This window comes from Camponotus vicinus, unplaced genomic scaffold (genome assembly GCF_025532165.1).
Source record: "Camponotus vicinus isolate PSW18456_S1 unplaced genomic scaffold, iyCamVici1.0 SCAF_14, whole genome shotgun sequence".
In the NCBI taxonomy this organism is placed as follows: domain Eukaryota; kingdom Metazoa; phylum Arthropoda; class Insecta; order Hymenoptera; family Formicidae; genus Camponotus; species Camponotus vicinus.
Genome location: NW_028141950.1, coordinates 7,120,048 through 7,134,491, shown reverse-complemented (window position 1 = coordinate 7,134,491; position 14,444 = coordinate 7,120,048). Strand labels below are relative to the sequence as shown.

General features: G+C 26.7%; 3 protein-coding genes across 6 annotated transcripts in view; 1 reads left to right on the top strand and 2 right to left on the bottom strand.

Moving 5' to 3' along the window:
• LOC145965271 (lipase 3-like) overlaps positions 1 to 14,444 on the top strand; it is a 175,743-nt gene that overhangs the window by 120,313 nt on the left and 40,986 nt on the right. The window lies entirely within an intron of this gene.
• LOC145965291 (lysosomal aspartic protease-like) lies at positions 1,955 to 7,654 on the bottom strand. Of its 2 annotated transcripts, none has more exons than XR_014436662.1 (9): positions 7,449 to 7,654; positions 6,424 to 6,665; positions 5,409 to 5,527; positions 5,054 to 5,277; positions 4,676 to 4,792; positions 4,440 to 4,611; positions 4,133 to 4,225; positions 2,798 to 4,055; positions 1,955 to 2,148 (listed from the first exon to the last, which is right to left on the bottom strand). XR_014436662.1 is itself a non-coding variant. In XM_083088734.1 (9 exons), the coding sequence occupies exons 1-8, from the start codon at positions 7,508 to 7,510 to the stop codon at positions 3,888 to 3,890; spliced, it is 1,197 nt and encodes a 398-aa protein (XP_082944860.1). In that variant the 5' UTR covers positions 7,511 to 7,654; the 3' UTR covers positions 1,955 to 2,148; positions 3,886 to 3,887. The 2 variants fall into 2 exon arrangements, 1 of the variants encoding a protein (XP_082944860.1); XM_083088734.1 differs by having other exon boundaries at positions 3,886 to 4,055.
• Positions 9,668 to 14,118, bottom strand: LOC145965280 (lysosomal aspartic protease-like). Its single transcript, XM_083088717.1, has 8 exons — positions 13,923 to 14,118; positions 12,782 to 13,032; positions 11,756 to 11,874; positions 11,423 to 11,625; positions 11,087 to 11,212; positions 10,878 to 11,022; positions 10,576 to 10,668; positions 9,668 to 10,497 (listed from the first exon to the last, which is right to left on the bottom strand). Exons 1-8 carry the CDS (start codon positions 13,982 to 13,984, stop codon positions 10,210 to 10,212), a joined length of 1,287 nt encoding a protein of 428 aa, XP_082944843.1. The 5' UTR covers positions 13,985 to 14,118; the 3' UTR covers positions 9,668 to 10,209.

The window sequence follows — 14,444 nt, the reverse complement described above, 5'->3', positions numbered from 1 at the left end:
TATTTCACCTTTTTCTGTATTTTTAACTTAAAGGGGGGCATTAAATTATTCATGACTGATCGACAATTACATTTGGACGAGCAATAATTTATTATTCATAGATGAAAATTGTCGCAATGCTGTTAAATATTTTTGTACAGTAACAGTTTGTCAGCAGTTTCGCGATACATATCGTCAGCATAGAATATATTAAACGTATTCCATTGACAACTTAAAACTTGTTGTATTCCCTATTTTTATTATGCTCCTTCGTAAATTGTTATTTTTGTTATAATATCATTTTCTCAGCGAATATAAATGTTACGCACAACAGTATAAAGATACTAAACATTTTCATTTTATAAGAAATATTTTTTTATTTTTTTATTTTTATTTTATTTTTATTACTTTTTTTTTTATTTTCGCAATAAAGGATTACGTACTCTTGAAACAAAAAAAATACAAATATCCTTAAAAATAAAGCACGATTCATTTATTAATGAAATTGATATTCTTGTTTTCATTTTCATGTAAAAAATAATAATAAACACTTTGATATTTTGTTAGATAATGATAGAGTCGATGTCTCAAACCACTAAAAATGTTTCACTTTTCGTGAAATTTATACGAATACCGTAATCTCATAAATGCATCTCAAGAAAAAACACGTATAATTCGCAAAAACATAGACTACGGATTTTATAGCCCAAATATTTATAATAATTATTGATTTTTATTATATTTATTATTATATTTATTATATTCATTATTGAAATATTATGATCTTGCTTTTTTGTTTTGTCTAATAACGCGAAGGAGCAACTCGTCTAAATTTACATTTTGTGCGACATTATAATAATTATAATATGTCTGCTTAGGTTAACGCAATAAAAATTACTTCGTTCCATGTGTAATTTATTTCTAACAAGATATGATAGTACAAAGAAAATTATTGAGCTTAATGATATTACAATTGTATTCTAGAAGAATAAGATACTGCATTTCATATAAACTTAATTGTTTTAAAATTGAAACAAATCATTAAATTATCTCGAATTAAAACTGTAATTACATTAGTGAAAATATATGTAATAAATTATTCTATATTTGATGAATGTTTAGGCTTTTAAAAAAGAAATTAAAGATGCGCACAGTCCTCGAATACGTTTAAAAATCTCGTAATCATTAAGTTTATTATGAATTTAAGTTAATTTAATTTTTTAAGTTTATTATAAATTGTTATAAAAGTTATATAAAAGCAACATTTAATATTAATTGTTATGAAAGTTACATAAAAATACATAAAAATAACATTTATAATAATTATAATTTTTAATCCAGGACTGTGTACAAAACACAAATGTATTTTTATTACGTAAGATATATATTTTAAAAAAGGGAAAGTTTTATTTCATCAAAACAAATTCCACTCGATCGTTCTTCATATCGATTGGATGATTGGATCATGAATTGGACTCTAGGAGACATATTTATTGACTCGATGTAATAATAAATACATCACCTAGAATCCAATTTATTCCAATTTCATGAATCTGGTCCCAAAAAGAAGCTTATACACTTACAATTAATAGTACCATTATGTGGGGTCTGTGCAAAATTAACTAAAATTAACACAATGTCAACTCTTTATTCTTACATAATTTAAATAATTTACTTATAGTACTCACTCGATTGATATAATCTTTCACTGGTAAGACCAAATGTCTTACCACTTAAAATAAAACTGATCGTACTCTGTTGAATTTACTATATTTTATCATGTTATAATTTACAAAATGTGTTTTCTCTAACTTGCCTGTGCTGACATCCCAAATCTGATAATCCGATCAGCAATATCGCCACCGTTTGCATTTATTTTGTATTTATTTATTGCATTTATTTTGTATTTATTTTGCCAGAGATACCAAACAAGAATCTTTACAACAGCTTAAAGACACTTGCTTGGTGCCCCTGGTTAAATAAATAAATAGAGTGAGAATGATTTTGCCCGGTAATCGACTGCCAGATCCGCAAAATGTTGTCATCACTAGCCAAATACTGTCCATTGGGTGACCAATTTAAGCTTCATACTGTTCAGCATGTGCGTTTATAGTTAAGATCGAGTGATTCCGTTGTCTGATGCATCGTGATGCAATATTTTATCCAATCCTTAAAATAATAAAAGAGTTTTAATTGTATTAAATAAGATCTACCTTCACAATTCTAAATTTAATTTCGAAATTATAAAATTTACTTCCACTACTTTAATAATATTTTCCAAAAGATTCCGAATGAATTTATTTAATCTTGAACATATCTCATCATATCTATCAATATAATTGATGATTCTACAGAATCACTGTTAATTTTCACAAAAATCGATTAATTACTTGGAACGTAATCTTCAAGACGACAATCATGTCAAAATTACTTTATGCGTTCTGTCTGTTTTATTGAAAGGGATTTAAAAATCTTATTCTATTTATTGTATTTGTTGCGTATAAATATTATCTTATCTGATAATTTTTTGCGTCTTTAGGAAGAGTTTCTTTGATCCTATCATCAAAAGTGATAGCAAGAACAAGAAAACTCCTTCTAAAGGCACAAAGAGAAGTCTTTGTCGAGGTTTTCCCTGGCGAACTACTCGTGAAACAACTACTTGTAATTTTTTTCGACGAGTTTAAACTAAGATTGATACTGAAATATACGACATATGTATGAAAACAATTTTCATTATTGAACAAAGTAAATAATTTTACGTCCCCAAAACCGATAAATTTGTTCGATATTCGATTAACATAAACCACATATTCTTTACCTTAAATTCGACGTTTCCATGCCACGATCTTATATACAAGACACAGGTCAGGACACTCGTATCAGTAATGCTAGAATGAATACACTGGCAACAGACAACTGATGTGAGAGTGGGGAAGGTGAAGAAGGTGAAGCACAACCGAGCAAAAACCGCGTACGTGTGAGCTACGAGAAAGCGAAACATGTTTTCGAAATTTCTGGCAAAATTCTTCCTTATATACGTTATGATTTACAAAAAGTAAATTGCATTCGACTACTAGAGCTCTAATTGAAACAACAACCGTCTTATCGATCAAATTTAAAAATATTTTATTTAATATTTTGTTTTATAATTAAAATAAACTGTATTAAAATAAATTATTAAATGTGCGCATGATTAAGAATGATAATGAGGGAGCAAGCGTTTCGAAAGAATTGATTGACTAAGTCGACATCCATGCAATGAATTTAGCAAATGACTTTATTCGCAAAAATTAACATTTTAATTAGCAATCAGTTCATATCAGCTGCTTTCACGATAAAGTATTGCATTGTTGAAAATTAAAGCACAATTATGTACAAATTATGCAAAAATTTATATTGATGACATACGATCTTTGTGGGCTTTGGCGATTAGGAAAGATTGAATTTTTTTTTTATCGAAAATTAAAGAAATAATTAAAAAAAATTGATGATAAAATACACAATACATTGTGACAAGGAAAGATTTTCTGTATATTTTGATAATTTTTGTTTCGACTTGGGACATAATCGAGCGTCGTCTTTTTCAAAAATTAAAATTTTAATTATTCTACATTTTTTTTAATTTATTCAAGTAAAAATTGTACACTCACTTTCCCATTGGGTCATTTTTGTCTACATATATGTATTGTCCCACTTATGTGTATATATAAAACTTTTCTAATTTTTATAAATTTATATTATAATATATATTTATAATATATTTATATTATAATATAGTTTATATTATGTGATTTTGTTTCTTATTAAACGGAAATTAGACGAATAATTAAGAAAATTGATGATAAAGTACACAATAATAACATAAAATACACAATAAAATGTGACAAGGGAAAATTTTCTGTATACTTTTATGGGTGTTTTGCCAAAGCAAATCCCACTCGGTCATTTTGCATGTCAAATTCGGTATAGTAACGGCCCATAAATGGATCGCCTAGAATCCAATTTATTTCAGGAATATCATCTCCAATAAAGGTGTTTATACACACTTCTGTATCAGAACCATCCTTTATCTCGTACTGTGCAGAATTAAATACAATGTAAACTTCTCTTATATGTACTTAAATAATTTAAATAATTTATCTATAGCGCTCACCCGATCGATGTAATTCCTGCTGGTAAGATTGAATTCCTTACCACCCAAAATAAAACTGATTGTAGGGAATTCCCAAGTTTTATCGCAGTCTACCTTTAAATAAATGATAATATCAAATATTAATCATTAATATTTAATAAATATATTAAGTACGTTCAACCGAAACATAGATTAATGTCGTTGTTCCATACAAATCTATGTTTAATTTGAACACACCTGACATTTATTTTCCGCAACTATCAAATTTTTATCATCTTTTATATCAAAGACTACGTGCTTTGTGTGAAGGACATGATCGTTTACTTACTATTTCATATCCATCATCATTACAAGATCCAATAAGATCATTAATACGTTTGATATCTGATTTTGGTCCAATTATCCATGGAGCACCTGTATCAGCGATAGCTTGACAGCTTTCGTTGCACAGAGTAATGATAGGATATATTTTGTTCCTATTGTTTCCTATTATTTTGATCCTACAAAGCGATAAAGTTAACAATTTGTTGAAATATGATTAACGTAATTTAAGAAATAACATACTTATCCACGGTAAATTGCCAGTATCCTTTGCGAGTAACAGGAATATATGTGAAATTACCTTTATAATAGGCAGGATCGGAACCACCTAATATCAATTCACCAACCTGTGAATAATCTCTGCACAAATTGCATATATTTATATCGTAATATGTATGTGTGCGTGTGATAATTAAGATTAAATTATTATATATTTAATGTACAAATATAAATATTACTTTAATTTAAAAGATTATAATGTAAACATAATAAATTTAATTTAAGTTAATATTAAAATAAATACAAATAAACATACAAATATAATTATACATACATATACATATATATATATATATATATATATATATATATGCATTGTTTATAAGTACAGAAGATATGTACCTATTTAAATAAAAACTGAAAATGGGTGATGACACTAGACCTTGTTCAATCATGTTGTTGAAGAGAGGTGTTACTCCTTTTACAGATATATTGGAATAACCCATGCCCAAGACACCATCAAATCTTTTTAGAAGCAACATTTCTGGTTTTAATACGTGTACCACTTCTGCAAATGTTTGATTCCGTATTTCAATAGCTTTCGGTTCGGATTCATAATCGGGAAACTATAATAAAATTCGCATTAAAATAATATATCGTCATTGCCGCGCAAAAAAAGAATACAATTGCTTAAGAAATGTTTAAACTACAATTATAGTCGTAACTAAAATGGATTGTTTGTTTAATAATGACTTACAAAGACTGAATCAGTAGATAGTAATCCTTTTACACCGTAAGAGAAGTATTCAATATCAATCCGAGTATTATTTGGTATATATGTTTTGGACATGTTACTATAATATCGACTATTTGCTACTGTAAAGCATATTCAGTAATATCACAAATTAGCATTATTAGAAAGAAACTTAAATTTAAAGATATTGTCTTTCATTAATCTATAGTAAATATATAATATTTTTTAAAGTATATAAATCGTTATATATATGTGTATAATGATTTATATATAATTATATATAATACATATATGAAAGTGTTTATCAAGTTAACTCTTAAATCATCTTTGTTTAACAAAGCTTGTTTGTATCTTCAGAGTGAAATTGTTTAAATTAATTTATGCATGCAAATTCCACAATTTTTAATACTTTTTCTATAACATAAGTATTAAATTTGTATGTATATTGTTCAACCATTTAAAGATTATACTTGAAAATACTATGATTGTGGGTAGAATACATATTATACTTATATTATTTCAATCAACATTTTATTTTACTTAATATTAACCATTTTGTAAGAAACCAAGAATTTTCTTTAATAAGCAATCGTGATAAATATAATATGTGCGCATACACACACATATAATATATAATAAAATAAATAATATTACACATGCGGTGTTAATTAATTCGTGCCTATTAAACAGATAGACATATTCTTCGATAAAAAATATGTCAAAAAGTTCAAAGTATTATTTTTCCGAACGAAGGAAAAAACTATCGTATAAATATCCTATAAAATTCATTTTAGTGCCGCTCGTGAGAATGATACATATGTATGACTGTGAGCCATGCAACCGATATTATCCATTACATACTATTCGGCGCGCATTTCGCGTTTATTTTTGTCTAAAGAATGATACTGTTTAAGTGAAATTTATTTAATAAATGACAAATAATATATATATATATATATATATATATATATATATATATATATTATTGCGTATATGTATATACAAATAAATTACTTACAACAAATAAGATCTGTGCAATGTGTGGAAAATATCCAAAGATTTGAAGAACCAGTATCCACTATCACATTAAAGTCTTGCCATGGAACTCCAATACTAATACTAGCTATGTACTTTAGATTTAGATAATTATACAAAGGTACAAAACGTTTGTCATTTAACGAAGGAGTTTCTTCTAAATTGATGCTAAGTTTTTTCAAAGATTGTAAAGTGAAAGTAGAATCCATTTTACGCAATGAAATCCTTGAAATAACATATAGAACATTTTATAATATACGCATATATATATGAGTATTTGCATTTGATATGATTAATAGATATTTCTAGAAAAAATATAAAGTTCTGCACAAAATATGAAAGTCTACACAAAATTAAATATCTCAGAAATCAACTGTATAACTTATATATTTACAATATAAGTACATTATGCATTTAAATATAATTATATCAGAAATGTTTCCAAAGTAATATTTAATTTGTAACGCAGTCTTATGCAAAATCACTATAACTTTACAGACAATGATTTTTTGTTAACGAGAATTTTGCGCGTAATTTTACACAAAAAAATAATTTAAAAAGAAGTATCAACTATTAAAAATAGGATGCAGATAATGTCAAGTAATTAAATAATATAAAACAATATTTATTATATCTAAAGTTGATCTGCTAACGCGTCAAAAAATAGTTTACAATTAGATGTTTCGATAACCTCCAATCACGATATTTATGTTAACGATCATCGTTTAAATAGGGATAAAAGCAAGATGGACAAAAGTTACGAAAAAACAATGAGTCACTTTTTCAAAAATATTCTTATTTTATTTACTCTTTGACTAATAAATAAAAATATACATTTTGATTAAAGAAATTTCATCCAATTTGTATTGAAGCATTAATTGCATTTTCACAAGCGTTTAATCCAAGAAATCAGATGTGATTATGGGAAAAAATCAATCTCTATAATCTTGATATCTTTATCTTTCTCCTTCTCGTTTCAATATATAATACAATAAAATATATACTAACCTGTGCAACTGCGCATCAGTCGTCATAAAAAACACCGTCACTACCACAAAAAGACGAAACATATTTCAGAATTTATTTATTACTGAAGTATTGATTCGTGAAAATTTCAACGACGAGTTTCTTTCGACACTTTATGACCCGATACACAGAAAAATAAAGTGTTGTCGCTTACCAGCTCCTCTTAACACTGTATCTGTTTTGGATAGCGTTATATATATGATCGCGCGTGCCTCTCTGTTGAATACTTGAATAGGTAGAGAACGTGCGAAACATACGAAAAACCCTAGATTTCCATCGATCAATTTAATTTAAATATACCATATTTTTCATGATCGTGTATTCTTAATTAAGAACGTTTATTTACATAAATTCATAATTAATAATAAAAACAATTCCTTTGAAAGAATATATTGTTTACATAGACAGACAATCATGCAACATTAACTTTATAATAGATAATTTGCAAAAAGTATTATTTAATTAATCGACATTTTCTTATATAATCCTGTGCGGCTAAATTATATTTATGTAATTATAAATCACTTTATTTATTGAATTTTTGAAATTTTTAAAAACAAAAGGAAATATACACAATCTTAAGTATACAGGGTGTCCTAGACCACCCGTACACCCCTTTTCTTTCAAAAACTAAGCATTTTAGAGAAAAACGTTTTCGACAAAAATTGTATGGTTTTGAGGGGAACATAAGATGGTGTCATTGGTTTGACCTTGGATGGCATCGTTAAGGTGAGGTCAAGGACACCTTTAATTTCTTAAATGGAACTACCTATTTTTTATTTCATATTCTTATAGCTTATGTCGAGAGCTTTCCAAAACACTATAATAAAGTATTTTTTCATCAAGTACTTTTCGAGTTATAAGGCTTGAAATAATTTCTTAATTTTACATAAACCATAAAATATCTAGTAAAATATTCATTTTTCGATTATCTTACCTTAATACTTTTATGTACAAAATAATGAGAGGAATCAATTGGTGTAAAGAAAACACAAAATTGTTTCGAAAAAAAAAATGTAATTTGCAATTAACAATTACATTTTTTGTTTCGAAACAATTATGTGTTTTCTTTACACCAATCGATTCCTCTCATTATTTTGTACATAAAAGTATTAAGGTAAGATAATCGAAAAATGAATATTTTACTAGATATTTTATGGTTTATGTAAAATTAAGAAATTATTTCAAGCCTTATAACTCGAAAAGTACTTGATGAAAAAATACTTTATTATAGTGTTTTGGAAAGCTCTCGACATAAGCTATAAGAATATGCAATAAAAAATAGGTGGTTCCATTTAAGAAATTAAAGGTGTCCTTGACCTCACCTGAACGATGCCATCCAAGGTCAAACCAATGACACCATCTTATGTTCCCCTCAAAACCATACAATTTTTGTCGAAAACGTTTTTCTCTAAAATGCTTAGTTTTTGAAAGAAAAGGGGTGTACGGGTGGTCTAGGACACCCTGTATATTTGAATATCCATTAATTTCATAACTTTTGCTATGAATAACTTGTTATGTTAGTTTAGGGATAATATTAATATGGATATTTTAGCTCAGGATTCTTTACAATTAAAAAAAATCTCTACTATACATTTACATTTCTTTCATCACATAATATGTAAATTTGTAGAAAATGCAATACGAAATTTTGTAAAAGAAATAATGGATCTCTAATAAGGAATCGCATTTTTTTATTAAATACGTGTGATTAATTTATCGAAATAAGGTATTTTCGATAATAAGAAACATTATTATGATGATAATTTAAATACATTATAAGAATCAGCGTATATAATAAAATAATATATAATAAGATAAACACATTATAAAATAAAAAAATTGCAATTCTTGTTATCATTAAAACAAATATTTATTAAACGCATAATTGTATTATTTGTTATAGTATTTATCTTTAATTTTTGCGTCGATCAACGCGAAAAGCGGAACGTCACGAGAAAGCGAAACATGTTTTCGAAATTTCTGACAAATTTTTTTCTGTACTCGGCTACTAGAGATCTCGTTTATCGACATGCAGCGGCGGTTATATGTACGATTGCGCGTATTAGAAACACATCCGGGTTCTTATCGATCAGTCAAATTTAAAAACATTTTATTTAATATTTTTTTCATTATCAAATTGTATTAAAATAAATTATTTAATGTATGCGTGATTAATGAGGAAGCAATTAGCGTTTCGAAATAATAGATTGACTATGTCGACTAGACATCCATACAATGAACTTAGCAAGTGATACTTTGCTCGCAAAAATTAACATTTTAATTAGCAATTATTTAATTAGCATCAGCTCATATCAGCTGCTTTCACTATAAAGTACTGCACTGTTGAAAATTAAAGCACAATTATGTCCAAATTATCCAAAAATTCATATTGATGACATACGATCTTTGGCATTCGGCTTTGACGATTAGGAAAGATTGAATTTTTTTTCTTATTGAAAACTAAACAAATAATTTAAAAAATTGATGATGAAATACACAATAAAATGTGACAAGGAAAGATTTTCTATATATTTTGATAATTTTTTGTTTCGATTTGGGACATAATTGAGCGTCGTCTTTTTAAAAAATTAAAATCTTAATTATTCTACATTTTCTTTTTTATTTATTCATGTAAAAAATTGTACACTCGTACTTTTCTATTTGATCATTTTTGTCTATATATGTATTGTCACTTATGTGCATATGTAAAACTTTTATAATTTTTATTATTGTAATATATTTATATCATGTGATTTTTTTTCTTATCGCAAATTGCACGAATAATTAAAACAATTGATGATAAAATACAGAATAACAATATAAAATAGAGAATTAAATGTGACAGGGGAAGATTTTCTGTATATTTCGAGTAATTTTTCGTCAAAGCAAATCCCACTCGATCATTCTTCATGTCGAATTCGGTGTAAAAACGGCCAATAAATGGATCGCCTAGAATCCAATTTATCCCAGGGATGTGACATCCAACAAAGGTGCTTACACACAATTTAGTACCATCAATTAGGTTGTACTGTGCAGAATTATATTTAACAATGTAAACTGCTCTGATATATACTTAAATAATTTAAATAATTTACCTAGCGCTCACCTGATCGATGTAATCTTTGCCGGTAAGATTGAATGCCTTACCATCCAAAATAAAACTAATTGTAGGCAATTCAGAAATTCGGTCGCAGTCTACCTTTAAATAAATGATAACATCAAATTAATAATTAATATTTAATAAATATATTAGTACGTTCAACCGAAACGTGGATTAATGTCGTTGTTCCATACAAATCTATGTTTAATTTGAACACACCTGACATTTATTTTCCGCTACTATCAAATTTTTATCATCTTTTACATCAAAGACTACGTGCTTTGTGAGGGACATAATCGTTTACTTACTGTTTCATATCCATCATCATTAAAAACTTCAATAAGATCATTAATACGATTGATATCTGATATTGGTCCAATTATCCATGGAGTACCTGTATCAGCGATAGCTTGACAGCTTTCGTTGCACAGATTAATATGTCCTATTTTGATCCTACAAAGCGATAAAGTTAACAATTTGTTGAAATATGATTAACGTAATTTAAGAAATAACATACTCGTCTATGGTAAATTGCCAATATCCTTTGCGAGTAACAGGTATATATGTCAAATTGCCTTCGTAAAAAGCAGGATCGGAACCACCTAATATCAATACACCACCATTTATCTCGTCTGAAACATCTCTGCACAAATTATATATTTTTTATATCGTAATATGTATGTGTGCGTGATAATTAAGATTAAATTATTATATATTTATTGTACAAATATGAATATTACTTTAATTTAAAAAATTGTAATAATGTAAAAATAATAAATTTAATTTAAGTTAATATTAAAATAAATACAAATAAACATATAATTATAATTATACGGATATGCATAATACGTACCTATTGAGATAAACACTGAAAATGGGTGATGACACTAGACCTTGTTCAACCATGTTGTCGAAGATAGGTGTTATTCCTGTTACAGATATATTGGAATAACCCAGACCCAAGATACCATCAAATGTTCGATCAGAAAACACATCGTCATTTGATATGTGTACCGCTTCTGCAAATGTTTGATTCTTTATATGGAAATCGGCAACCTATATTAAAATTGATATTAAAATAATATGTCGTCATTGCCGCGCAAAAAAAAAAGAATATGATTAAGAAATGATTAAACTATGATTATAGTTGTAACTAAATTGGATTGTTTGTTTAATAATGACTTACATTCACTGTATCAGTAGATAGGAATCCTGTTACATTGTAATCGAGGTATTCTATATGAAATGGAGTATCATTTGGTATATATGTGTAGGATTCGTTACTATAATATCGATTACATCCTACTGTAAAGTATATTCAGTAATATCACAAATTAGCAATATTAGAAAGAAACTTTTAAATTTAAAGATATCGTCTTTTATTAATCTATAGTAAATATATAATATTTTTTAAAGTATATAAATCATTATATATGTGTGTATAATGATTTATATATAATTATATATAAACATATATAAAAGTATTTATCAAGTTAACTCTTAAATCATCTTTGTTTAACAAAGCTTGTTTGTATCTTCAGAGTGTGAAATTGTTTAAATTAATTTATGCATGCAAATTCCAAAATTTTTAATACTTTTACTATAACATAAGTATTAAATTTGTATGTATATTGTTCAACCGTTTAAAGATTATACTTGAAAAATACGATTGTGGGTAGAATACATATTATGCTTATATTATTTCAATCAACATTTTATTTTACATAATATTAACCATTTTGAAAGAAATCAAGAATTTTCTTTAATAAGCAATCTTGATAAATATAACATGTGCGCATACACACAGACATATAATATATAATAAAATATAAAATAAATAATATTACACATGCGGTGTTAATTAATTCGCGCCTATTAAACAGATACATATATTCTTCGATAAAAAATATGTCAAAAAGTCCAAAATATTATTTTCGCGAACGAAGGAATAAGCTATCCTATAAATATCCTACAAAATTCATTTTCGTGCCGCTCGTTAAAATGATACATATGTATGACTGTGGACCTTACAACTGATATTATTCATTACATATTATTCGGCGCGCATTTCGCGTTTATGTTTGTCTAATGATACTGCTTAAATATGGAGTTTATTTAATAAATGATAAATAAAAACATATATATATATATGTGTGTGTGTGTGTGTGTGTGTGTGTATTACTGCGTATATGTTTAGAAATAAATTACTTACAACAAATAGGAATTGTGCAATTTTTGGAGAATACCCAAAAATTTGCGGAACTAGTATCCAATATCACTCTAAATTCTTGCGGCGGAGTTCCAATATCAACAAAGCCATAATATTTTAGATTTAGATAATTATACAAAGGTATTAAAGGAAAATTATTTATTGAAGGAAACCTATAATTTTGTTTCAAATCGGTGCCAACTGTTTTCATAGATTGTAGAATGGAAATAGGATCCTTCTTGTGCATTGAAATCCTTGAAATAACAAAGAATATTCTATGTGAGATATATATATATATATATATATATATATATATATATAATGAATATTTATATAAAATAAATATTTATATTTGATGGGACTAACAGATATTTCCAAAACAAATATGAAAGTCTACACAAATTTCAACATCTCATTTCAACATCTCATTTCAACATCTCATAAATCAACTATATAACTTACATATTTACAATATAAATACATTACGCATTTAAATATAATTATATCAGAAATGTTTATTTACTCGATGATCTTTCTAAATTATATATTAAATTTATTGAGCTTTATATTGCATATATATATATATATATATATATATATATATATATATATATATATATAATAATATTTAATTTTTAACTCAGTTTTATGTAAAATCATTATAACTTAGCAGACATTGATTTTTTCTTAACTAGAATTTTGCGTATAATTTTACACAAGGAAATAATTTAACAAGAATTGTCAACTATTAAAAATAGGGTACAAAGAATATCAAGTAACTAAATAATATAAAGCAATTCATTATATCTAAAGTTGATTTGCCAACGGATGAAAAAATAGTTTACAATTAGGTGTTTTGATGACCTCCAATCACGATATTTATGTTAACGGTCGTCGTTTGAGTGTAGATAAAATATCCTTTTTTTTATCTACTTTTTGACTATAAATAAAAATACGTACATTATATATACATTTTGACCAAAGAAATTTCATCCAATTTGTCTTGAAGCATTAATTGCATTTTCGAAAGCCATGCGTTTAATCCAAGAAATCAGATGTGATGAAACCAATCTCTATAATCTTGATATCTTTATCTCTCTCCTTCTCGTTCCAATATATAAAATACAATAAAACATATACCAACCTGTGCAATTGCGCATCAGTCGTCATAAAAAGCACCGTCACTACCACAAAAAGGCGAAACATTTTTCAGAATTTATTTATTACTGAAGTCTCGATTCCTGAAAATTCCAACGACGAGTTTCTTTCGACACTTTATGACTGGATACACAGAAAAATAAAGTGTTGTCGCTCACTCACATTCCTCTTAATACTGTGTCGGTATTCGATAACGTTATATATATGATCGCGCGTGCCGCTCTGTCGAATGCTTGAAACAGATAGAGAACGCGCGAAACATACGAAAAACCCTGATAGATTTTCATCGATCAATTTAATTTAAATATATCATATTTTTCATGATCGTGTATTCTTAATTAAGAACGTTTATTTACATAAATTCATGATTAATAATAAAAAAACAATTCTTTCAAGAAAGAATGTATTGTTTATATCGACCAAACAGACAATCATGCACCATTAACTTTACAATAGATAATTTGCAAAAAGTAGCATTTAATTAATCGACATTTTTTTTATTCTGTGC

Bases quoted from the DNA above. Each gene is read 5' to 3' on its own strand.
- LOC145965291 (XM_083088734.1), bottom strand. From the start codon at position 7,510: ATGTTTCGTCTTTTTGTGGTAGTGACGGTGTTTTTTATGACGACTGAT. The intron at 6,666-7,448 runs GTTAGTATATAT...TGTTATTTCAAG, and splicing joins ACTGATGCGCAGTTGCACAG to GATTTCATTGCGTAAAATGG. The intron at 5,278-5,408 runs GTAAGTCATTAT...ATTTTATTATAG, and splicing joins TATCTACTGATTCAGTCTTT to TTTCCCGATTATGAATCCGA.
- LOC145965280 (XM_083088717.1), bottom strand. From the start codon at position 13,984: ATGTTTCGCCTTTTTGTGGTAGTGACGGTGCTTTTTATGACGACTGAT. The intron at 13,033-13,922 runs GTTGGTATATGT...TGTTATTTCAAG, and splicing joins ACTGATGCGCAATTGCACAG to GATTTCAATGCACAAGAAGG. The intron at 11,626-11,755 runs GTAAGTCATTAT...ATTTTAATATAG, and splicing joins TATCTACTGATACAGTGAAT to GTTGCCGATTTCCATATAAA.